Source organism: Leguminivora glycinivorella, chromosome 13, assembly GCF_023078275.1.
Source record: "Leguminivora glycinivorella isolate SPB_JAAS2020 chromosome 13, LegGlyc_1.1, whole genome shotgun sequence".
In the NCBI taxonomy this organism is placed as follows: Eukaryota; Metazoa; Arthropoda; class Insecta; order Lepidoptera; family Tortricidae; genus Leguminivora; species Leguminivora glycinivorella.
In genome coordinates, this window is record NC_062983.1 from 9321387 (window position 1) to 9348717 (window position 27331).

Below are 27331 nucleotides of genomic sequence, written 5' to 3' on the forward strand. Positions count from 1 at the left end.
AGTGTCTAAAAAGCGACGCGGCGGGCCGAAGGCCCGACGCGGAGCTTCGAAACGAAACCCAGCGAAGGCCGAAGGCCGAGCTCCGCGTAGGGCCGAAGGCCCGGAGCGTCCCTGATCGGCTCTCTGGCGGACCGGGAAGTTGGAGCTTAAACACGACCCAATAGTAAAAGTGTCTTAGAGAAGCGAAACGACGGGCCGGAGGCCGCAGGCCGCAGGCCCGTCGTGAGCTTCTCAAGACACTTTTACTATTGGGTCGTGTTTAAGCTCCAACTTCCCTACAACCCCCACAGTAACTACGCGGAGGGCCGAAGGCCCGGAGCGTGTCTGACAGGCTCCCAACCACGCGAGGCCGCAGGCCGAGCTGCGGGCAGAGAGTGCTCCCAAGCACGCGAAGACCGCAGGCCGAGCGGCGTACAGACTGTGCTCCCAAGCAAAACAATAAAAAAAGTATCTTAACAAGCGAAGCGGCGGGCCGAACGCCCGACGTGGAGCTTCGAAACCCAGCGAAGGCCGAAGGCCGAGCTCCGCGTAGGGCCGAAGGCCCGGAGCGTCCCTGATCGGCTCGCCGGCGGACCGGGAAGTTGGAGCTTAAACACGACCCAATAGTAAAAGTGTCTTAGAGAAGCGAAACGACGGGCCGGAGGCCGCAGGCCGTAGGCCCGTCGTGAGCTTCTCAAGACACTTTTACTATTGGGTCGTGTTTAAGCTCCAACTTCCCTATAACCCCCACAGTAACTACGCGGAGGGCCGAAGGCCCGGAGCGTGTCTGACAGGCTCCCAAGCACGCGAGGCCGCAGGCCGAGCTGCGGGCAGAGAGTGCTCCCAAGCACGCAAAGGCTAAAGCAAAAAAGCAAACAAGCAAAGCAATAAATCAAAAAAGCATAGCTCAAAAACAAAAAGCAAAAGCAAAACACAAAAACAAAAAGCAAAAGCATAAGCAAAACACGAAGAGCAAAGCACAAAAACAAAAAAAGAACACCGCGGGGCCCTCGGGCCCCGCGCACCTTTAAAAAACTAGTTTGACTAAATTAAAGCAAGCTAACTCAGTTGAGAGTCCTCTTCTAAAGCCATATTGTTCTGCCTGTATTAGACCGTTTTTTTCTAAAAATCCAGTTAGTCTTTTACACATTGCTTTCTCAATTATTTTGGAAATAACTGGAACAATTGTTATTGGTCTATAATTATTTGGGTCTTTACGGTCTCCTTTTTTAAATAGGGGCTTTACCACGGACAGCTTAAGCTGCTCAGGAAAAACCGCTTGTTCGAATGAAAGATTAATAATATGTGCCATAGGGTGACATATCCATGGTGCAATCAGCTTAAGGATATATGTTGTAATGTCATCATACCCAGAACTTCTACTACTTTTAAGTGACAGTATGATTTTAAATACTTCATTGGCATCAGTAGGTATTAAAAATATTGAAGAGGTATAATTATTAATATTATTAGTTACATTTAATGCCTTTCTATTCACATTAGATTTTGTTGTGGTGATGTTAATAAAATAATCATTAATTAAATTACAAATATCTTTTGGATTATTAAATGTCATATTATCAAAATTCAAAGAGTCAATTTCATTATGACTTTTTGCACTCGATAAGTTGGCCGATATTATGTCCCATGTAGCCTTACATTTATTTTTATTACAAGATATATAATTCGTGTTGCTGATTTTTTGTGACTTAATAATACATTTTTTTAATACATTGCTATAATTTTTGAATTGAGTTCTATTATATAATTTGTTTGTTTTTGACAATTTATATCGCAAGTACAAATTTCTCTTAATACTACAAGACTTACGTATTCCTTTTGTTAACCATTTTGATTTCTTATAGTGATTATTCATCTTGACCTTTATGACTGGAAAACATAGATCATGAAATAAGCACACTAATTCATAAAACATTGTAAATGCTTCCTTAAGATCGCTTGAAAATAGTACCTCAGAGAATGAAAGCGCTGAAATACATTGTACGAATTTATCAATGTTACCTTTATTAAAATCTCTTTTGTAAGCAAACCAATTCAGGCTTTTATTTTTCTTCTTAACACTAAAAGTAATCGTCTGGGCCATGTCATGGTCAGATAAGCATAGCTGATGTGTACATGCTTTTACATTATCTACGTTACTGGCTATCTGATCAATGCATGTGTTTATCCTGGTAGGGGTATTTATATGGATTGTAAAATTATGATTTTGCAGAGTACTTTTTAAATCTCTTGCAAATGGACTATCTTTTAAGACATCAATATTCCAGTCCCCGCAGATGACAATTTTCTTTTTCATATATTTAGAGGTTAAATGGAATAATAATCTGTCCAGCTTGTGAGTAAAGATCCCAACGTGAGCTTTCGTTTGTACTGGGATTCTATAAATAACAATGACTAACACATCCAAACCAATAATTTCGATGCCACAGCACTCAAAATAATATTCTGTAGCTAATGTTGTCTCAAACTCTATTTCTTTGACCTGTAAATTTTTATTTACGAGAATGGCTGTGCCACCTCTACAAACGTTTCTACAATAAAACGCTCCATGTTTAAAATTTTCGATTTTGACATTTTGCTCTGCACCTTTTTTTACGAAAGTTTCGGTTAGACATATTATATCGATCTCTTGGCTTCTTGTATAGAAATCATGCAGAGCTACCTGTATCTGGTCAAGCTTTTTTATTAGACCTCCTATGTTTTGGTGCAATATAGTCAGTTCATCGGAAGCACTTGAGTAATTAGTAGTAGTTACGAAAAAATTCTGAGCCCTTTGTGCTACTGCGATACGATTGATCAATTAAAATATTATAGTTATTGTCATTCTGAAGTAGTTCAATTAATGTCTTTAAGTCTCTAAAAATTTCATTTAAACCATGTTTATTAATGCGACCAGAATTTAAATTAAACATCTCATGATCATATGCCAGATTACGATTACTGTCTAATAAATAAACATATTCATAATTAGAATTATCCGCATACAACAAATTGTTAAACAATTCAACTCTATAGTTGTACATATTATTGAAATAACCCATATTGTACGTCGGAGAACACACTATGATATTTGTATGTGTTAATGCGGATGTCATATGCCTTATGTGCAATACTAAATTGTCGAAACATTGTGATTTTTTGAAGTCCTCTTCTCCTATAAAAATTATACAAAAATCATCTTTAGTGTAATTATTCAATTTTCCCTCTAAGTCATCAAAAAGAGTTCGAATTCCGACTCCTGGATAAAGATAGTGACAAATATTGTAAGTATCACCTAAATTAGTATTTCCTATTTTTAACATTTTATTGAACTGATCAGAGCTTATCATACATATTTTACTCGTGTTTATTCTACCTTCTACGTTTTTACACTCGCTACCTGTTGACAGTTTTACATGATGTGCATTTTCATTGTCCGTCTTCTCGGGGTTTGTTTTGGCAACATCTGTGGCGACACCTGTTTGTATAGCATCATCTGTTTGGTCATGTTTCTCTAATTCCTGAACTATTTCTGTAACTGTACGCGATGTTTCACTAGCTCCTAGGTCTTTAAAACTGTCATTATATTTGGTAGCGTTTGCGTCTGGTGTGAAAACAAGTGTCGATTTGTTAGGGCTTTTATTGCGTTTTTTCGTGCTAGATTTGCAGATTTGCTCCAAGCTACTAACTTTAGATTTTAACTTTTCTATTGTAATTTTTAATGATTTATTTTCGGCAAGGAGGTTTTCAATTTCATTATCTGCGCTGGCAAGTTTATCCTGTAAATCACTAACTTTTGTTTGTAGTCCTTCTATTTTGTCCCTAAGTCCTTCACCTATCTCTGGACAGCTTCTATTTATTTTACTACACCCTTCTTCATAAGTCGATGATGATGATGATGACGAATCGTCGTCGTCCGCTTCTTCCGGCAGAGAGTCGAATGAATTTTTTGTAGAAACCTTGACTTCATATTTTTTTGATTTGATGTCTTCCCTACTTCCCAAGGCTGTGGATGGGGACTGTATTGCAGGTGACATACTTGTTTTTTTATTTTCTAAATTTTCTTTTAATTTTGAACAGTGACTGCACTTCCAGTTATCTTTATTTTCCTTAGGCATATTCCTGAATTGTGTTTCATTAACATTTGTACAACTAACATCATAAATGTTTTTACATAACGAACATTTTAAGAATTGTCTCGTCTTAATTGTATTTTTGCAGTGTGTGCAAATCACGGGAATTTTTTTTGGTGGCATTTTTATTTTCCGATTTCGCTTAATATCTGTGTAACTAAGTTTCTTTGGCGATTTCTGAACGCAACCTGTCTGTCGATATTAGGCCGCGCAAAACGGAACGTCAGACGTCATGTGCCAATGTCATCCTGATGATACGTCATGAATCAGCTGTATAAATACCCGGTATTTGTCCTTTAGTTTTGTCCTTTTAAAACAGTTAATTTAAACTCTGTGTATGTGTGAGTGATTCAAGGACTGATTCCAAATCTTATATTGTTGAAAAATTAGTGAAATATGGCTCACCGGTATAATGCTTCACTATTAATCCTGAGTGCAGAGTGTTGGTCATTTGTTTGTCACAGCTTAAGGTACATATATTGCATTTATTCTATATTATTTTAAATATTAGTGCTCATTGACTGATAACATCGACTCTATAGTTTTTAGTTTACCTATTATTTTTCAATCATTCAGTATGTTTATGCACAAAATTACGGACTTTTCTGAAAATAGTATTCATCATCCTCTGAACAAGATTTTCATCCATCTTTTTTGTCTGTTGATTCCGTGTGGACCGCAAGGAGTTGATATTTTGAATTATTTTGCCACTATTATTTAATTGTCCTTTAATGAAATAATGATTTGGGCAATAATTATTGCCTAGTAGTTTTCTGGAAATTCAACAATTTAGCAATCATTGACCCAGACCAAGGGGATTTTTCACGTATTTGTTCACAGTGCATTTTCGCCGGTCAACGTCCATCATCAATAACTTACAAACGCAAAAAGTTAAATCAACCAAATTTCTAATATAGAGTTATCAACGTATTAAAATTAAGATGTGATTATCAGTTTTTTTTAATTTTTAAATATATTTTTTTTATTCGTCGCTAAACGCGTGCCAATACTATGTTAACTATGCTTTAGTTTAGTCTGTGGTGTCCTAATTGACAGATTTAAGTCGACGAGTAGAAAAAGATAATTTTAGTCATCATTGATTTGAATATCAATGTTGCTAAATAACAAGTCGTTGTTTATCAACGAACCAAACACATCATTACTATCAACTGTTTCACGTGTCAACGCACACACACACGTCTTAATAAACAAGCCAAAATATCCTTAATAAGCCACCAAGGTCCCTGGTACATACAATGGCCACAATTGAGAGGTCCCCAGCAGCATTGACGTCACAGCCATTGACCCTCTTCCCGGTCCATTTGTGTGCCAATCACCGTCTCGTAGCACAAGATATGAACAAATAAAAAGATAGCGTCAGTTTTTTATAAGTTAGATGAACTGTGTCAATCATTGTTTTTGATCGGGAAGAAATTTCTGTTTTATTCTCCGCACCAATTGTAAGTTTCTGTTTGGTCCAATGGTTGACTGGTAAAGAATGCCTTAAGGCATTAAGTTCGCCATTTGTACTTTATGTTGTGCAATAAAAGTTAAAAAAAATTATAAAAATCTGTGCACAGTGGGCGTCAAAGCTGTTTCAAAGTAAGTAAGGATGATACCGTTTGTTTATACTCCTCCATTCCACTAATATAGTTCGTTCTACTTCGTAATACCCAACCCTGTACATTGTACAACTCCCTACAGTCTGCTTATTAAGTGGTTTAAAGCTACAACCCCGTGTAACGTAATTATGATTAAAAAAGCAGTTTTATAAAGACTTAAATACAAATTACGTGCTCTGCGGCGGAACGAGCTTGGAGAATATGCAAAACAAACAACAGAAGCACTGAAGCTTCACAAAAGATAATGTTACGTTAAAATTGTAAAACAAAGGAACGAAGTACACGTCAGTTTAGTTACCTGCCTGCATAGTTTTCAGCGAACATTATCTAGGGAGCGGGGACCTGTGAAACAGGGCTTGAAAGTATTCCTGCTACCTTACGTCACTGAAGAAAAGAGATTTGAAATTGCGAGTATTCGTAGTTTTCGGAAGTGCCCATATTAGCGGGCAGTAAAAAAACAAGCAAAGCAAGTTTTCTTACCGTCATCTAATTACAATCACCGGTAGTAATATTGTACAAAACGAAGGCGGCAAAATATCTGACAAACAGTTACGGTTCTAGAAATAAAAAAATAAAAAAAATCATTTATTCATGTACCAAAAATAAGATTGTTTAAGTTATTTTTGCGGCGATGTGGTTGCCGGTGACTGTCCTCGACTATCAATATAATACAATAGGTACTCTTTATTGCACACCCCACAAAGCAATCGACAATACAAGTAATCCACAATAAACACATAAACAATTAAGAAGAGGTAACAACAACCGGTCTTATCAAAAGCTTATGCAAGAGGAAAATAAATTCTTGAATTATAGGGGCCACCACTGTGGTCGTAAAGCAATGAGAATTGCAAACTAGCGTGGGTGTTGCTCCCATTCAAGCTGAAACGAAAACTGCATCCTGGTACGGTTGGGGGAGGGGGTCGACGACCGAGGGGGGAGGTTAAGGTGCATTCGCCTGCAGTTGCATAACCCGACCAACGACCTAGCTCTGTTTTATTCAGGTGCACGTGCTTTTAAAAAGGTTGCATGAGACAAGTAATGAAGAGGTATAAAATTTGCTTTATGCAATTCAATTTGAGTGGTTATAAAAGATGGTATGAAGGATTGTTGACATGCGATTTAGATGCATTGCGGATGGTGGATATGGTTCAGTAAGCAATGCACTATTCAATAGCAGCGTTTAAATTGAAACTTATTATTAGTGCGTCGAAGTGGGTGGAGCATATTGCTCGTGGAATCAATGGCCGCAGGAACTCTGAAGTTTAGATTAGCGGGTCATGCGGAAAATTTCGCGTGGGAAAGCTAAACAATATAGATTTGGTCAAGATTTCAGAAGCCGTTAGAGGAGAACAGATCATTCGTGATTTTAAACAAGATATTTTTGTCATCATCAGAAATCTTTCTGATGGTCAATTAACACACTGCTTAGTAAGTGATGCATAGCGTAATATAAATACGTCGAAAGCAAAACCGAGAATAAACCCACTGAATCAATTATGAAGCGGATTTGAATAGACAGTCCAGACGAAGAACTGTATTAACTTTACCGAACGAGGTTATTATTCTAGACATTGTATTATACTGAAAAGAATAATCCATTCATCATCATCATCATCATCATATCAGCCGAAAGACGTCCACTGCTGGACATAGGCCTCCCCCAAAGATTGCCACAATGACCTGTCCTGCGCCACCCGCATCCAGCGGACTCCTGCGACCTTCACCAGGTCATCAGTCCACCTTGTTGTCACCCAAAGGGCAATGGAGAGGGCTATGCTAGGAGTCTCTTTGCGAGATCGTATCAGAAATGAGACCATCCGCAACACAACCAAAGTAACTGATATAGCCCTCCGAATCGCTAATAATCCATTATTTCAATATATTTATAGAGATGAAAATTGTGGGAACAACACTTTTCATAATACCTTTTGAAATATTAGCTGGAAAACTTGCTAAAAGGTCAAGCATGTGTGGCTTAAAATTTTGATGTCTACCCCAAACTTTATCATACTCTATTTCAACCTCTATTTTAACTTGTGCTGCTATATTTAGTCAGCCTTGATCATGACCAATGAATCCAACACCAAATTCGAGAATAAAAATACTAAACAGATTGACCGCCTTCAACGCACATATGTGTTCACCGCCATTCAAAATTACGCCGTCTGATGAATGAATTCGAGATAATCGCGATAGACCCGGTTCTGAAATATGATGACTAAAGATCTCTCCCTAATACCTAGGGATATTGATCTACTTAGCTTGTCTAATATTAGACGGCGCAGAAGGTGTGGCCCTACTGTTAATTACGTGTTGTTGTTACATTGACCCAGATGGTAATGTGTGAAAATAAACGGCAGTGCACGCGAGACGACGCCAGGTGTTGGTCCTGATCTCATGCAATGTATGAGGTCAGGTTTTACTAGCCAGGGGTGTCGTTGGCTTGTTGAAAATAAAATAATGGTTAATATTATGTTCGCTCGTTTCAAAATACATCTATTTGACTAAAACTTGTTTTATTTTGACAATGACAACGTATATACTAAACGTTTCAATCGTATTTGAAATATGAAAATTAATTACGATAGGAACAATGCCAAATTCAGTTTTAAATCTAAAAAGCCCTAGTTTCCCTACCTAGTTAACTAAATCCCTATCCGTCATTTTGACTTTAATAAAAAGGTAATTCAACAGAGAATTGTAGACGGTTTGTAAGTTTTATAAATAAGAGTTTATTTTGTTTGCATTAACTAAAGGACTCAGAGTTGGAGAAAAGCTCTGTCGAATTACTGTGAATACTTAACTTCTCGAAATCTTATTGAATCAATGAATATATTAAGTGCTATTATTAACTAGTGTTATTATTGTTGATTTTGTATTCAGGAAGTTAATAGCACATGATAATGTTTATCAAGAAGTTAATAAGCTTCACGCTTATCAAAATGTGAGGCGGTGCAAGGCAAAGGGAAACTAATCAAGTTAGATGCTTGTTTGTTAGTTAAAGAAATGATAAGCTATTGTCAAAGAAATCGAATCAAGAAAACAACTCATCCTCGTCGAGGACTATTTTGAGCTAAAAATTGTTTAAGGACAAACTTAACGGTGCGGTTACGCTTACACGGGCAACGCGATTGCCACTGCCTGCAATAGACATACCATTGCCGCGTTTGTTCAATTCGCACCAACTAACTATGGAGCAAACGCAGCAATGGTGTTGCCCGTGTAACGGCACCGTTAAATAATCACTTCCCTTTTATTGACATAACATAGGAAAAACTAAACGTAGATTAAAGTATAAAATAAACGAAATGTGTGTAAGACAATTCGGAAGTTATGGAGAGCTGCTAAAACGGTCAAACGAAAAGACGAAACCTTTTTGAATACAGGAGGCAAAAGAGTATAACCGTTTGCTGTTAATCAATTTCACACGCCCATGGAAATCTGAATCTGCAACACCGCGGGGGGTGCAATTCTTTGCAGGCCTATAAGATACGTACGTTCCTTTCTTGAAGGTCGTTACGATCCGGAAGTGCGGGTGACAGTTTACTCCACAGTTCTATATATATTTTGTTTCTATTAACATTTCTGCAGTTATAAACAGTAGGTACTGAGATACAGACAGTTTATCATATCAGCTTATGAGCGTTTAGTCAATTTATTGGTTGGAATTATTCATCAGATCAGAGAAGATTGAAATAAGACCATTGAGACCCATGAAGAATAAGCCGATAGATATGACTGAATTGACAGCCCTGTTATAAAATTGAGAAATACGCTCCTGTTTATCTACGTATGACCTCAGACTACTTTTGCACATGCATGGAAATGTCACACTAACATATTAGTTCATGACTTGATCAAGAGCAACCCTTCACTAGACATGAGCAATAATATGTATACATTTTAAAACTTGTATCAAAGGGTTAAGATTGAAAATTGATTATATATTGTATTCGCCCTGAAATGCGTGTGTTATAACGCAAGGGCTTGGTTGTCGTGATATAATTTGAAATACTGATAACAGAATTTATACGTGTAACGTGCGTTGTAAGTGTAAGTAATTTACATACGGGGTAATATTAATTTCAAGGGAACGCATAGATCAGTCCTTTATACCTAGGTTAAAGTATTAATAAAGTCAACTTTTAAAGAGCAATGAAAATAGACGTATGCCTAATACTTGCACAATAAGTTTCCCAATTTTTAGAAGAGTTCATCTCGATAGAATAAATAAGAAGAATACTAGCAGTTATATTAAATCCTATAAAATAATTACCACAAACAATACAATCTGAAGCAGTTTGTTAATTTAGACGAGAGCAACCTCACAATCCTCGTAATTGCACGACCTCATTTAAATACCGAAGGAAAGTTACATAAATTACATTGAAAAACTTTTTTAGCATTCTAAAGAAAAGCTCCAAAGGTCCATAAGTCAGTGAATATTGTTACTGGCAAAAGGGCTATAAATTATTTTAATACAGTTTGCTAACTAAGCTAACTTACATTAATCTTTTTGGAAAGCGCGTAGTATCCGCGAAAGACATTTAAAGAACTGCAATAATGTTAATCAACTGAAGTGTTTCGAGAGGACTTGCCTTAATGAATTTACAAGAGATACAAAATTGTGAAACTAAGAATATTGATATGGTCTCAGAAAGAAGCATAGCAACCATTTCCTTCTGATAACCTTTGCCTCTGTTGGTGACATTCTCGTTCAGACTGCGCTTGGTCTCCTTATCTATAGTATACATTGATAAGATAAACTTTGCGATGAACCATACAAACTCATCGGTTACAGCTGATATTAAGTTAGGTCTAACGACTTGCTTTACGCCATTAAAGACTTTATGATTAGTTTCGCAATTATAAATACTTGAAGATAACGTTGACCAAGATAAACAAACTAATGGCGAAGGCAAGATAAACATGAAAACGTGATTGAGAGAATCGTTCGATGTTTGTCGTGAAACAGTAAATACGAGTGAAGTGAACACGGGAAAAGTCAACAAGCTTATTACGCATGTACCTATCAAACTTTGACAAGGATACGCAAGAAGATAAAAGAGGGGATTAATAAATCTTATTCCACGATATATTGCTGAAGTGCAAAAGATAGTTTGCAAAGACAATAAAATTACTTAATGGATGAAATGGATGTTGATGAAAAATACCTTACATAAAACTAAAAAGTAACTGACTACAAAGAAAGTGATAAGAAAAGAAAGGAGGACACAGTTAAAATTGTTGCAAAACAATGATTACAAAATAAATGTTGAAACTATATGTATGGAAAAAGACAGACTACAAACATATTTTTCTCAAGCATGCAATGAAATATTGTCTTTACGTTCCTTAAAATGGGCTGGGAAGTATCGCTTTTTGGGCGCAACAACTCGAGAGGACTGTAAAGGGATTTCATATTATTTTTCAGGCCTAGGCCTGCAAAGTAACTTTTTTTATAAAATATTGTCCTTTAGAGCATTTTTTTTTATTTCATTGTATGTTTGAGAAAAGCACTATACATGCCTCGGCGTGAAAACGGATTCCCGGCCTCGTATCCCTATCCGGCCTCGCTCGCACGCTCGCCCATATATACCCACTTGGCCGGAAATCCTCATTTTCCCGGCCTCTGATGTAATGTACTATTACTGCCCAATAGCTACATATCCAATTCCATTTTGATCGAAATACCTAAGGCGATAATACTTTTGTCTAGATAATGTAGCATCTAGAACTGAGATTCAATCGTGAATACATGATTATTTCATAAATATGAAATGCAGGCAGCCCAGCCGTTGAGGCGAGGCAGCTAGGTACTTGAAATTAATATATGCACTGAAAATACCGACCAATGTAGAGCCGCAGACGCTGTGTTGAAAATATAACACAAACACGCCAAAAAAGGCAAACATCATTGTATAACAAAACTGGACAAGGTTATTTTTTGCTAAATTTCGATAAATTTGGTAGGTAAAAATAACCTGTTAGGCATAAATGAAACTAATAACATCAAAAAACTAAAAAATACTATGTAACACTCGAAGTATGCAAACTTTAATAATATTCACGGCCCCGACCAGCAACAATGTGAAAACTATGTGATTCATATACAGACGATTAAAGTTTAAACATATGCTACATTTGCGACTAACAAGCGAAACGATTTAAAAATGCGGTGTTGCTATGTTAACCTGTCTATAGCACATGACCTTGCTACTAGTATACGCATTTATTACTACATTGGGGTGTATCGTAATTTTACGCGATAGACGTCGATAAACAGGTAGGTAACTTTTATAGGACGACGCGACGACGACACAACAGATTTACTTGACGTCACGGCAAAAACACTTCTTCGCCACACACTTATCACGCGACTCGTTCGTGAACGTGAAATAGTTTTGGATGCCTACAACTACAATTCCAAAGCTTGGGAAGCACGCCAAAAATAAAGATTTCTACGAGTTTTTAAACCTGTAGTTGTGAAGGTCTCGTGATGCGATGTAAGCCTTATACGTGCCAGCAGTAACAACGGCTTAGAATCTAGATATTATAGGTAGTATAATACCAGCTCTTAAATAGGACTCTTGACCTTGAAGTGCGGGCCACAAACGCGACACAATTTACGAGGGGAAACGGCGGCGGATAAGAGAATTCGTGACTACAACACCTTAACTTGGAGAAAACTCAGTGACTTAAGCCGAAAGGCTCGGAAGTCAAAAGCGTTTACTGCCTAATTCTCGACGTGAAATATAGAGGATGTTTAAATTCAAGAATTACTAATTTTTTATAGAATAACGGAGACGAAAGAAAGAAAAATGTCGTAAAAATAAACAATACATACATGGGCATTGAAACAAAGAAAATCCATTAAAAGCGGCAGCATCCACTCTGCGAAAATATTTCTTGTTAGCGATGAGAGCGGATCGGGAGAGAAAGTTATAGCCCAGTGAAATAGGATCGTAAAAATGTAATGAAATGCCGACGTTTTGTCAACACTGTTTCAAATCTACACGCATAAAATGACAGATCTTAAATTATTATATATCTAATGTTTTTCAAGAAAAAATACCGGAGACATCAAGTGTAAATTTAACAAGTCAATGATCTCATTTTAGATTGCAAAAATGCCCAGAGATCAATCTCGGGTGAAAATTAATCCTGCAACCCAAATAGTAATCAAAAGAAAGAGTGGGATATTGGAAAATTCTTAATCACGGATGATTGAGTTTCAATACTTCAGTTCAGAAGCAGCCTTGTACAAACGAAGTATTAAAGTCAGAAACAATGACGAAAGTTAAAATTGAATCGAAGGTTTCATGCAAATACACACGCCAAAAATATGAGTTCGTTAGAATTAATGTTATTTTGCCATTCGCGTACATGTTTGTTTTTCATTGGAATACAGACGGTTTTCGTTGTTTGGAAAATGTTCGTAAGTCCGACAATCATTTTCAACATTGCTCTGTGAGTGTTAGCGACCTTTGACATTTTAATCACCTACAGCAATTCATAAAACTGCTAAAATTAATGTAAACGTATAAAACGTGCAGGAGTTTACATATCTTAGATTTCTGGCAAAATAAACATTACAAGCAAAAGTTACGAGAAAACGTTCAACTTCTCACCAAAAAGTTATCATCGTTCTACGCATTCGGCATAACTTCAGATTCAATCGAACTTTGAATATTTCCTACGGGTCAGTTCTGGAGCCCACAAATAGGAAGTTAGAATTTAATTTTCCCCTCACTAGCTCGGAAACACGTGTTTTGTCCTTTAATACCAGCGGGTAAAAACGCATTTTATCCACTAGTGGGTAAAGTAATTTGACCTTGAATAAAGTCAAATTAACTGCTTTAAAATTGATAAAAGCAGGTGAATCTAGTAATTAAGATGATTTACCACCTGTGGAACTACTGGAAGCAGTGATAAACGCATTTTTTTGCGTTGTAGTTTCCTCGCTATAGCGAGGGGAAAAGTTTTGTGTTACACTCGGGTTCAAATGTATTTTACTTCTCGTGTGTTAAAAAACTCGCAAGTTCAGGATTCTATTCTCGAACCACTCGCTTCGCTCGTGGTTCAACTATAGAATCCTTTCACTTGCTCGTTTTTCAATTCCACACTCGGCGTTAAAATACAACTTTGCCCCCTTGTATAACAAATAACTATTGCAAACTCATTACGATATTCATGTAACTAGAGTAAGGTTAGATTGGGCTTGTATAAATTATAAATTTTAAGAGCCCGTGTTGCTTTACCGGAACAGTTTATCCTTCATATAAGGAAGGCGGCTAACCTAGTCGATGTTGTTCTTAATTAGGTGCTATAATATGCTGTTTTGTCAATGTAGGTAGCTTATATGATCGAACAATGATTTAAAAGGGACTTCTACAATGTCTCGTTCATAAATGTTGTTACTAGTGCCAAGCATTCAGTTGGATACGCCAAAGTGGCGCCCCTGACATACAGTCCAAATCAGTCAATGCTCAGCCGTAGGCAGGGCAAAACAACCTCGGCCTTGCCTACCATTCCTACCGTCATAATAAATAGACTGGGAATATGACGCAAACTACTCCCGTAACTGAGCGGATACAACAAACTGTATATAAATAAATAGCGTCCCAGCAAGATATAAATAAAAACAGTTATGAATGTGAATGAACTTGCAGCAAATTGTGAAGTCCTTGCGAGCAATGTTGAAGTAAATGATTTAAAGTGCGTAGTTTGGGGCCTGTTATAATTGCTTAATAAATCATACCAATTGCAATACAGAGACCGACTTTGATACGTCGGCATAGAGTGCTACCGTGCCGTTAGTGACAGTCAGGAAAATTTGTTACATAAGACGCTTGTGCCCGATGCCCGATCAAAGGACTCCCTATCTGTATCTGTTCGTTATCGGAACTCCTCTCTTTATCGCCTACGACTTAGTATTCTCGGAAATAGAGGAACGGCTGACAAGGATATTAATTTTCAAGATTTTTTTGTTACATTAACATGAAGGAATGACGAATTTTATAGAAGAGAAAGAATTGAATTTGAGTAGGCGGGGACAGGTCGTCAAAATGTAAACGGACCCAGCCTTACTACCGCTTTGAAGTTATAACAATGTTTGCAGTAATTGAAGGGTAGAACTCCGATAACGCTTTTGTTTTATTGAAGAATCTACCCTTTTCTAAATCAGGAAATTGCTACAGTAAATAATATAAAGTTTATTAAAATACTACTAAACTAACGTCCTAAGTTCCTAAAGGTTAGGCCATAATTTGATTGACACTAAGAAAGTGAAATGCTTGATACTCTTGATATCTACAGGATTACTATAAAATATTAAAAGTAATGCAATGCCACAGTTTCGTTTTCTTTCAACCCCTTATTTTGCCAAGAGTGGCACTGAAGATTTAGTAGTTTCATGTGCTCTGCCTACCCCTTTACGGGATACAGGCGTGATTGTATGATTGTATGTATATTAAAAGTAGTTTACAATGTTTACAGCGAACTATAAACATCCCAACTCGTAAACGACACAGGTACATGTATAATATATGTAGAATGACATAAAAATGGAATTTCAATATCTAAGTACGGTGCTATCACTTTATAACCACGTATCGTCGTAAAGTAAATTAATGAAGAACAATAGCGTAATATTAATAATATAAAAATAAAAAAAAATCGGTAACTTACCTCAAACAATCTTTTTATAACATTTTTACATTGGTATCAATATACAAAATTTAAACCTGAAATGAATGCAGAACACAAAGATGTACCAGACCTTATCATCTCTAAAGTTACTATTCTATTAGACTTACCTTATGATGTAGTTGACGCAAACGACGCTGACGGGCTTCTGCTGCTTGTCTGTGATGACGGTGGCCTGGGTCTGAACCCAGGCGTAGCCACCGGTCTTGGCGAGGAAGCGGTACTGGCTGGTCTCGCATTGTCCTTTGGAGAACACTGCAAAGAAAACAAAAATAAGAATTGTGCCAATGGTTCATGGTTGGTAAAATTTATTCCTAAAGGGATAGCTGTAAATTTGGAAATATGGTAGTAAGTTAGTAATACAAATCGACAGGTTTCGGTCACACGCCTGTATCTCAAGTCACCGAGCCGGCCTTTTAGGATTTATGGATGATATAAAAGTGGACGATATTACAGATGCCTTCAGGTAAATTTAGAGTCTTTTTTCGTCCGATTGGAATTTCCCACTTAGCTATAAAGCGAACACAATGTTACATGAACAGTTAAAAATATAAAGACACATTCTGAAAGTGAAAAATCAAATACAGTATCGGATTTTCGGAGTTTATAAGTTTGTATCAGAGAGGATGAGTAAAAGGGTACGAGTTACGACCCTATAAGATTTCAGCGGTCACATGTAACTCGACATTACAGATCATTATTTTCATATAAGTTTGAAAAAGGTTGTATTTTGAACAACGGTATGTAGTACAATGAAGCTTAGTTAGCAACAAATTCAAAGGGGTACAAAACTCATGTACCTATAACAAAGTAGGTAATCAAAATAGATCAGCTACCAATGGAGTCGCAAAGCTCAGTAAAATATTTTTCACCACACCAACTGGTAAAGGCTTACTTTGCTATTCGAAAACAGATAGCAAAATTGCATTTTATCCACAAGAGTGCAAAGTAATTTCATACAAATTTTAACTTGATGTCTTAAGCTGGCTGTTAGAATTTACCAATAAATAATGATTTTGGATCATAAATATTGAATAAATCTATGAATTTGATATACATAGTTTGATGTTTTATAGACAGTATTCTGTTTGTGTTGGTGTGGTGAAAAATTTTGTGTTTCACTCGGCTGCAGTTTGTTTAACCTTCGTGCCTTGAAACCATCGCAACGCTCAAGATTCCACTTTTTGAACCACTCGTTACGCTCGCGGTTCAATATTGGAATCTTTCGCTTGCTCGGGTATCAATATTGGCACGTGCGGTTAAACAACGACTTTGCCCCCTTGTAAAACAAATAACTATAGGTACACGTACCAGTTAGAGGAGGTGTGTAAAGATTGTAAAGTAATCTGCATAATGTAATTACTTGAGAGTAATTTCTCATTGTGCGCGGCTAGCACAGAAAATTGGGTTATAAATACATATACTTTGGTTAAGTTTCTTGCACATTTCCCACAATCTACTGACGCCATATTTCGTAATCCCGGTAAATGTTCGTGTAAGTAGTTGAATGAAGACAAAACGACATAGAGCCGTCTAACGGCGATAGTGTGAGGGTCAGTAGTCCTGTGGGATCAGTTAATATAACCCTGATGCCAGTTGAAATATCTCTTCGGAGGAAATTGCCAAAGGGAATTAACGGAGTGGGGAATTTTTTCATTAGCTAGACGAATTCGAAGAGCCCTTTAAATTGACACGAATAAAAGGCTTTATTGCTTTTCTTTTACGTCTACTAGAATTGGTTCGCTCAATGCACAGTTTCAAAGTTTAATTACAGGTAATTGTGTAATTTTAAATTTAATGAATGGTAATTAAGACCGCTCAATAATATTATACGATGACTAAAGAGTATAACATCAACGCGCATGTGTCACGCAAAGCTTTCATTGAAGAATAAGATGAACTGTGCTTGTTTGCCACCGACGGCACCGACACATGTAAATAATGCTGCCTAGTATTAAAAATATGTAAAACAGCTTGGATATTTACCAACAAATTAGCTTTAGACCAGGAAAAATAGCTTGACCTGGACATAATTCGATAACCGTAATTTTCTTTTTCTGTCGTATAAAGTATCATTAGTGATAGTTAAAATACAAATTATTAATCAAATTAGGGTTCTGATTCAATTTAAAAAAAAATAAAAACGAACTTTGAATATTTTTTGATTTTATAACTAAAGTATTAAATGTAATCCGGAAAAAGTGCTTGTATTATGTTGTGACACCTGCATTTCATATAAAAACATCTAATTTTTATAAATAATTCATACAGAACTATCATTTATAAAGAAGGTTTAGTAAGTTACACATTTTCAGGCGTATTTCACTAGAAAATATTGTTAACCGTAATCCTGCAATTTATTATGAATATAATATTACGTGTGTTGATAAATTATTAAAACTTATACCAATACTTTTGGCGCTTGTTCAAAATCTTAAATATTGATAATTTTAGGAAAGGAAAAATACCTAACTAAATTGAAAGATGGTAAATTTTGCCGTTAATATATTCTTAGTACTATACGAAATCAATTAAACAACAAATATGTAAGATTCATTACTTAATTGATATTTTTCTTACTTGCGCTTTAATATGAACGTTATTACCTGCAGAATAAGGTCGTGCACAGAGTAGGTATAGCTAGTATAGTAGTAGCGGGAACGGGCGGCGAGTCGTCAACACGTGTTTCATATCAAGGGCGCCGCGTTTTCAAAACGCTTCGATAACAAATATTTCACCGTCCAGTATAAGAGAGCTCCCTTATTACAAGTGACAAAAGTCATACAAATCAATTAGTCCGATAGGTCACGTTAAACTGGTCAAGTCGTTAGCTCAATAATAGTACCTATCGAGCTTGACGAGATGCTTGGATCACAACAACGTAATATGTATGAAAGCTTGCGGCGCTTAAGACTGTATTCTTTCGAGTCGTGTGTAACGTATTTTGGCGAGGCAAATTTGAAGCACAGTGCGTGTCTGTCTCACTCACTCTTACGGTAAACCTAATGAACTGTTTCACTTTCAGAGGATTTTTGAAGTAATTTGGGTAATATGACATTGTCGCGGTGAGGTCTTTCCGGTACAAATTTATCGGTGGATCTTTTCGGATTTGTGGATGATGAGCCGATGCGATGTCGCTTCATTTTGAAGTGTCGACTCTCGCGAGGGAGTTCTTAGAGGACCGCGAGGAGCGCGTGTGACTGTTGAGTTTTTGAATGATTTGAAGTTTGTGAATGATTTTATTTTGTGTGTATTTGTGTGGGCATGAGGTGTTTGTGTTGCGAGAGTCAAATCAATAATATGAGTGGTACAAATTTTATTAGGGGGCCTCATGTGTGAGAAACTCAACACTCGAATGCTGCGTAACAATGCGAGCCGAAATCGCCTAATCGGAAGTGTCCGACTTGGTATCGACTAATCTATACACGTTGTAACATGAGAAACCAGAAATCAAAACCTGGTTTCTGGTATCTAGTACCCGGTAACCGGTAACCGGTAACCGGTATCCGGTATCCTGTATCCTGTATCCGGTATCCGGTAACCGGTATCCGGTAACCGGTATCCGGTATCCGGTAACCGGTATCCGGTAACCGGTAACCGGTATCCGGTAACCGGTATCCGGTAACCGGTATCCGGTAACCGGTATCCGGTAACCGGTATCCGGTAACCGGTATCCGGTAACCGGTATCCGGTAACCGGTATCCGGTAACCGGTATCCGGTAACCGGTATCCGGTAACCGGTATCCGGTAACCGGTATCCGGTAACCGGTATCCGGTAACCGGTATCCGGTAACCGGTAACCGGTGACGGGTCTCCGGTATTCGGTGACCGGTAACCGGTAACCAGTAACCAATGACCGTTAACCGGTATCCGGTAAACGGTGACCGGTAACCGGTAGACGGTAACCGGTATCCGGTAAACGGTAGACAGTAACCGGTAACCAGCATCCGATATACGGTATCCGATATCCGGTTTCCCGTGTTCGGTTTCCCGTTTCTGGTTTGGTTTTGGTTTTAGTTTTAGTTCTGTTAGTTTAAACAAAAACAAAACTGAAAACGAAAACGGAAACCGAAACGGGAATGGAAACGAAAACCGAAATCGAAACCGAAACCGACACCGAAACCTACACCAAAACCGACACCGAAACCAAGACCAAAACCGAAACCGAAAAAATATTTAAGTTCCTAGAAGTAAAGAGTGACAGAGATAGCACTATAATCATTTAAGTTCCTGGTAGTAAAGAGTGACAGAGATAGCACTCATGTTAGTCAAACTCGTGGTATGTGCACTTCCCGTACACAGTAAAGAGTGACAGAGATAGCACTATAATCATTTAAGTTCCTGGTAGTAAAGAGTGACAGAGATAGCACTGTAATAATAAAATTTATGTTCCTGGTAGTAAAGAGTGACAGAGATAGCACTATCATAATTAAAGTTCCTGGTAGTAAAGAGTGATAGAGATAGCACTCATGTTAGTCAAACTCGTGGTATGTGCACTTCCCGCACACAGTAAAGAGTGACAGAGATAGCACTATAATAATTTAAGGTCCTGGTAGTAAAGAGTGACAGAGATAGCACTATAACAATTTAAGTTCCTGATAGTAAAGAGTGACAGAGAATAGAGATAGCACTATAATAATTTAAGTTCCTGGTAGTAAAGAGTGACAGAGATAGCATTTTTGTTATTTAAATTTCTGTTAGTAAAGAGTGACAGAGATAGCACTATTGTTATTTAAATTTCTGTTAGTAAAGACGTAAAGAGTGACAGAGATATCACTCACGTTGGTCAAAGACGTGGTTTATGGACTACTATTTGGACCCCCCAATGTCACGCTTTTTTAATCCTTTAACATGGATTGTCACATTTAGTATGACGTAATATATGAATGACGCCTAAAGATTGAGAGAGACAGCAATATTGTTCTTCAAATTCGTGGTAGTGAGAACAGGGTGCGTAGCCGAATGGCACAAACGCTCACGAAACGAAACGCTAGTAGATATCTATCTCTATCGCTCTTGCGTATTGGCGCGACAGAGCCAGACTGCGTTTCGTTTTCGTTTCGCGTCGGAGAAATGGCATTCGGCTACGGGGCCTGAACAGAGACAGCACTATGTATCGCGCGGCCGCCGACTACGCAAGTCGCCGCGTAATTATAATAACCGTTCGGCTCCTTTTTAGATCGTGTACAGTCAACAACACAGCTGGCAAGACAAAGTGCCAAAAATATGTATAGAGTATTTTATTTCCTGTACAAGTGTTGGTACTTGGTACATTAAGGTATGTGTATACATATATTTGGCACTTTATCTTTATTCACAGCTGAGTTGCTGACTGTACCAATAACGATCAACTATGAACTTTTGTGGTTTGTTTTAAATAGTTCTATGCAGATATAGATTAGAATACCTATTCTATCGGTACTTTTTGTATAGGTTATTATAATAACTGGACAAAATAATTATAATCAGTGCCGGCGCACTCCGCGATCACGATTCTTTCGCCGAGCTACAAGGCCTTGATATATAGGATGTATTATTTTATCAGCAACAAAAATATGTGATGATATTGAATTAAGGCAAAACAAGACATATAAACGCTCTCCATTATTTCCTCCCTGGTTTATGAAGCTAGAACAATGATTTTTAACACATACGAAATTCGTACACTGAAATAAAGTGATGATACTATAAATATACTCGACATTCAAAGTCGATAATCTAGTGACGTGAGAAGTTATTGATATAACAGAATTTTGCACAAAATTTTGCAGAATTTTGCCCTTTGATGTTGAAAATGCCGCCACTCTATAAAACAAACAGACCGCACACGAGCAGCCGACATTAAATTCTATTGCACGGCGCGAAGGTCGAAAGCCGCGCCCGCACCTGGGCGTAGGTAGCGAGATCGGGTGCACGTGCGCTTACCTTTGAAATCGCCGACACACAGGTGTCGCCGTTCGCCCTCTCTTTTCATTTATGTTTCTGTTTCAATCGGTTAGCCGTATGCCGGCCGGCAATAAAGGTTGTTTTTTTAACCGACTTCAAAAAAGTAGGAGGTTCTCAATTCGACTGAATGTTTTTTAGGGTTCCGTAGTCAACTAGGAATCCTTATAGTTTCCCCCTGTCTGTCTGTCTGTCCGTCCGTCCGCGGATAATCTCAGTAACCGTAAGCACTAGAAAGCTGAAATTTGGTACCAATGTATCAATCACGCCAACAAAGTGCAAAAATAAAAAATGGAAAAAAATGTTTTATTAGGGTACCCCCCTACATGTAAAGTGGGGGCTGATTTTTTTTTCATTCCAACCCCAACGTATGATATATTGTTGGATAGGTATTTAAAAATGAATAAGGGTTTACTAAGATCGTTTTTTGATAATATTAATATTTTCGGAAATAATCGCTCCTAAAGAAAAAAAAAGTGCGTCCCCACCCCTCTAACTTTTGAACCATATGTTTAAAAAATATTAAAAAAATCACAAAAGTAGAACTTTATAAAGACTTTCTAGGAAAATTGTTTTGAACTTGATAGGTTCAGTAGTTTTTGAGAAAAATACTGAAAACTACGGAACCCTACACTGAGCGTGGCCCGACACGATTTTGGCCGGTTTTTGATCATATTAATATTTTCGGAAATAATCGCTCCTAAAGGAAAAAAAGTGCGTCCCCCCCCTCTATATTTTGAACCTTATGTTTAAAAAAATATGAAAAAAGATCAAAAAAGTAGAACTTTATAAAGACTTTCTAGGAAAATTGTTTTGAGAAAAATACGATAAACTACGGAACCCTACACTGAGCGTGGACCGACACGCTCTTGGTCGGTTTTTTTGTTACTCGATATCTCCGAGAATCGTGGACCGATTTTCAAATTATTTTTTTAATCGAACGGGTATAACCCCGAGATGGTCCTATTGGCACCAAGTCCCAGGCGGCGCGGCGCGCGCCACGCCGCCGCCACGCCGCCTGGGGCGCGTCTTACGTCCTTCCTATACAAAATGTACTGAGGAGACGATTTTTGAATTACACTCAGGTGGCGTGGCGCGGACGTCCGTCCGCGCCCCGAGACACGCGACGCTCTGGTGTGGCCGGTACCTTACGTCCCTAACCTATTAACCGATCCGCCGCGGTGACGCGGCCGGTGCGCGGCGCGCTCTCCCAGGCCCGCGCCCCGCGCGCTCCCCCGCCCCGCGACAGCCGCTCTACGACAACTTTGCACCCTTTTAAATTACTGACATTTACAGTTTCTTAAGCGCGACCTTCACAGTATTAATTTTGATAAAATCATGATTATAGTACACAAAAACCTGGTCTTAAGCAAAAAAATCTCAGTTACAATTTATACCTACTGAGAAATTCATGTTTATTTAAGCGTTAAAAATATATGTTTAAGATCGGTGTTAAATGTCTATATATACTTAATACAATGCAAATTGATATATATATCATGGTCACCATTTTTACCTACCTAGATATTCACATTAAATGAAAACGGTAAAAAAAGTACACAATCAGATTTATTTTCTGTGTAATATCGCTAATAACTGATCGCATCTGAGTGCACCACAAAGTTAATCTAACAAAGTTTTCGGTTAACTATTTTGCTGTTAGCGAAAAGTGGGATAATGTACTTTATCTCATGATTTTTATAAGATATGAATACGATCGTCTTTTTTTTTATCTATGTACATAATTACTATTTGATGCTTAATAATAATACCCAATAAAATATCAAAAAGGACGAGTTATTGAATTATGTCCAGGGTACCTTACTTTTACTCCACTACTTACAATTTACGATATTTGACAAGTATTCTGCAATGAATAAGGGATTGATTTACGAAATACCTTTGGGGTACTGGTTAAAGACGACTTATCTATATAATACAAGAAGACACATTTCAGTACGTATAATGAAACAAGTTTAGTTTGCAAGTTACTCCAAATAATTTAGTTGTTTGGCCAGAGTTCCCCAAATAGTTGGTAAATGCCTAGTTACAGAGATGTGGCTTAATGCGATGCGATGCGTAGTAACCATAAAAGGGATTCAGGGCTAGTATCGATCGAGGCCAACTTTGAAACCTGTGGTGTAAACGACCTAAATAGACTACTGCAGTTGTTTACCTGTAAGGGATTCGAATTTGATTGAAATTGCCTTGAAAGTTTATTAAATTTCGATTATATTCCTATAATGTATCGTCAATATAATCATATAATTATTATCCATTTCGGTATTTACTACGTTTTAATGGCTCTTCTCTTCTAACTAAATTTTAAAGACTTCGTCGGTACTGTAAATGTCGCCTGTGCTGTTCTAAGAAACCCGAGCTTTATATTCATCCACACAACAATATTAAATTTAGATAATTAACAACAAAGACAACACGCAAACAACAAGATCTTTAAGTATGTAGTAATTAAATGCCTACCGGCTGAGACTGATAGCGCCATGAAGACAATTACGCTGTGACACGCGCAGAAAAGCCGAATTTGAATAAGACACGAGTGCGTTCAGCCGGTAATTAATATAGCTTATACTGCCGTGAAAATATTAACCGCCCTTGACAGTGTATTAGGTTTACTATGAGTCAGGCATCTTGGCTCATGTGCCGACAATGCGAAATAACCGTCATTACTTGAGAACAATGAAATGGAGGAAAAATATTTTGGAGGATACGCAAATTTGCTCTGATTCCATCAATCTTTAGGTTATAGCAACTTTAGAAGAAAAGCTTGTATCTCATCTCTCATCTCATCAAGGAGACACTAAACAAAATTGAGCAGGCATAGGTACTATAAGCTGCAAAAGTGCATGGAGAAATTATGAATGAATTCATTGATAAATTTGCCATGCACTGTTGCAGCTGATAGCCTCCTGCTAATATTGATACCGCATTAAAAAGAGAATATCCAATTTAACTATATCCTATTAAGTACTATTGATATTATATCTAATTTACTTACTCTCAACATAGGTATGTCCGAAAAAGAGATATCGAGAGTAGTATAGTATCAGCAGAATTAAACAGTTTTTTTTTAAATCTGAATACCGGTCTATAAGCAGGAAACATATTAAGAATTTCGCGAAAAACAAGCCGGAGACAAATATTTCTTCAATGCACTTACACTTTATTCGTAGCCGAAAGAAAACAACTCCGAAACTTTCAATTAAATCTAAAGCATTTGGATACTGGCCAATCATGTGGCTAGCAACAAACACTGGGGAAAGAATCCAGCATAAATATTAGTGAGTCATGTGAAACTGTCAACTTCGTTTGCAGAATATTAGGCCAACAATTACGTTTAACAACTCTGTTTTCATAACGAGCAATTAACTTTCATGTCTTCACTCGTCTGAAGTGGTAGGAACTCGACAAAAGCATTCGTTGTTGTAATAAAAATGCCATTCGCTCCCGATCGAAGGAAAGCGCTCCCACTTAGCCTAATTTGATTGGCGCAATATTGACCCCGCAGATGGTATCAACATTGTGGTCACGCGAGTCTACAGGCTAACGGGTAAATAAAAGTGTTTGCAAAACTCGGTTTTCTTGCCAGCATCTAATTTGAAACGCAGGTGGGGTTTACTTTAGACGCTGTCCAATTTTGTTTCTCTGTTGAAATTTTAATAAGTGTCGACGTTTTTACAAGTTTCTATTAGTTATAGTGTAATTTTTATCATGAAATAAAGAAATCTAAATCTATTAAAACATGCATGTAATATTATTTTGAGGCTTCGAGCCAACGCCCGCTTATTCTACTTAGCAGTATTATCCTCGGCAAATCGTACATTCACAGCGACTAAACTAAATACCCAGTACATGCATACGTAACAGGTAACAGGGAGCCGCAGAGTTCCAGTTCGGTGGCATTGCCCTCTCCGCTCTGTGATGTCTAAAACCGAGACTGAATGCAGCTTTGCTAACTTTAGTTGGAGCTCGAGTCTGAATTACTTTGCCTGGTTCTTTCAAGCTTTATTAATTTAGAAGCATTTCCAGCGCGTTGTAAAGTTTAAGTTTCACCGTCGTTTTCCGTGCGATTTTCTTTAGCATCTTTGAAACAATCTGTGAATCTGGATTCTAGAAAATAGTATATATATACGTAGGTAATAAGAAAACGAAAAATTATAAAAAGTAAAAATGTAAACAATGTGTATTTCAGCTAATTAGAAATTTTTCAATTTTTTTTTTCAATAGTGAAGTATCAATTCATTTAATGAGTTCAATAAAAACAAGACAGACAAGATTTCAAAGAAATTTACACTATTAAACAGTTCCAATTCCAATTTTTATACGGTGAAATAAGCAAAATAAATGCTAAAATTCTATTGCAAAATTGATGAAGCCAGTAAAGCGGACTAAGTTACACAGTAAATTATATTTGAATATTTTGAATAACGTATTCAAAGAAGAAGCCCTACCTAAACAGCTGTTGGATAATGGTCGGCTAACGGAAATCTAAACTAACTAGAATATTTGTGTAGAGACACAATTCTGAAGTCAAGAAAATGAGGGCTAAAATGTCAAAAGCGATGACAAGGATACGTCGTACGCAAGGAGACTTCACAAGAAAATGCCAATAGGTTCCAATGTAACGCCGAACAAAAAATGTGGAACGCTGAATTACCATAAGACAGCAATTTGCACGTGATTTACCATGTAACCAGATTCTGATTACCATCATTTCATGTCTACAGTCAGAAAGTGGCAGTTAATACTGTAACGGCCATGAAATAACTAGGTTCACCAAAAGGAGACGTAAAGTGTAAGGTTTACGAGCGTAAGCACTTTTCCGGTTATGACTTCTTAGTTACTAAGAGATTTCGTTTCAGCTTACAAAGCTCGAAAAATTCTTGAATAACTAGATATTTCCACACTGAAATTTTTACAGAATTCTAAAACGTAAATTTAGGACAGTTTGCGAGTGTCTGGAAAAGCACCCCAATTCTTAATAAATTTCAGGTATCTGGTGAAAAACTTATTAATATCATCTACCTTGAAAGAAATTCTCTTCACAGTTCAGTAGGTAACTTAAAACATTTGGTTCTTGGTCGTACGCAAGTTTTCGCTCTTTTTAATTTTATTTTATGATCATCTAAAAGCTGCATACGAAAATACCTACGATTGATTTATGCCTGTTTAAAAAACGAAATCTTCATCATTAAAACTTTTATCGGCTATTGCATAAACTTTAATTAAGACAGTCTTCCTGTTCGCCAATTAGGATAATCAAAATCACTTGTTGACCCCAATAAATTGTTTTAACCTCTTACTGGCATTTTTATCGATACGCACTTCGCGCATAGGTACGATTGAACCGAAGATGTTAGCTGCGTGAACGTGTTGCACGCATGTATACCTACGAGTGTTTATCAACTCAAAACAAAGATATATGTACAAAATTAATGAAATAAATGATAATGTATGATATGGGTCAAACTGAAATCATAAAACTGTTATGTAAACGTGGCATCGAAATGTTTGGGAAGTGATAGAACGCTTTGTTTTTCAGCGACGCGATGATAAAGTTGTTATTCTTGACAATCTTGACTAACAGGAAATATATAGGCATAAATATACCCAATCATAGTAAGATTTTAGAGTTTTTTTTCGTTTCACTAATTTAAATAATATTCCAAATTAACCAAATTTATGTCATCAATTGTGATGACGGTATTATCATTTTCATTACAATACCAATTACTTGTAAATGCGTTGATTATGATTACTCAAATTGTGGCAGAACCAATCATTTCACTCAATTTCCGATAAGTAATAATGGAATTATAGAATAACGTAACGAACCGTAACTTTTCTCATTCGTCGTGCAAGTTAATAAAATCCTTCGACATCAAACTGTGACTGTGTTGTTAAAAAAATTAAGAAATTACTTTA

The 27331-nt window shown here is 37.1% G+C and overlaps 1 protein-coding gene across 1 annotated transcript in view; it reads right to left on the bottom strand.

Moving 5' to 3' along the window:
* Positions 1–27331, bottom strand: part of LOC125232825 (hypoxia-inducible factor 1-alpha-like) — a 135753-nt gene that overhangs the window by 42243 nt on the left and 66179 nt on the right. The window contains 1 exon segment of the mRNA XM_048138616.1: positions 15556–15700. Coding sequence (XP_047994573.1) covers positions 15556–15700 — 145 coding nt within the window.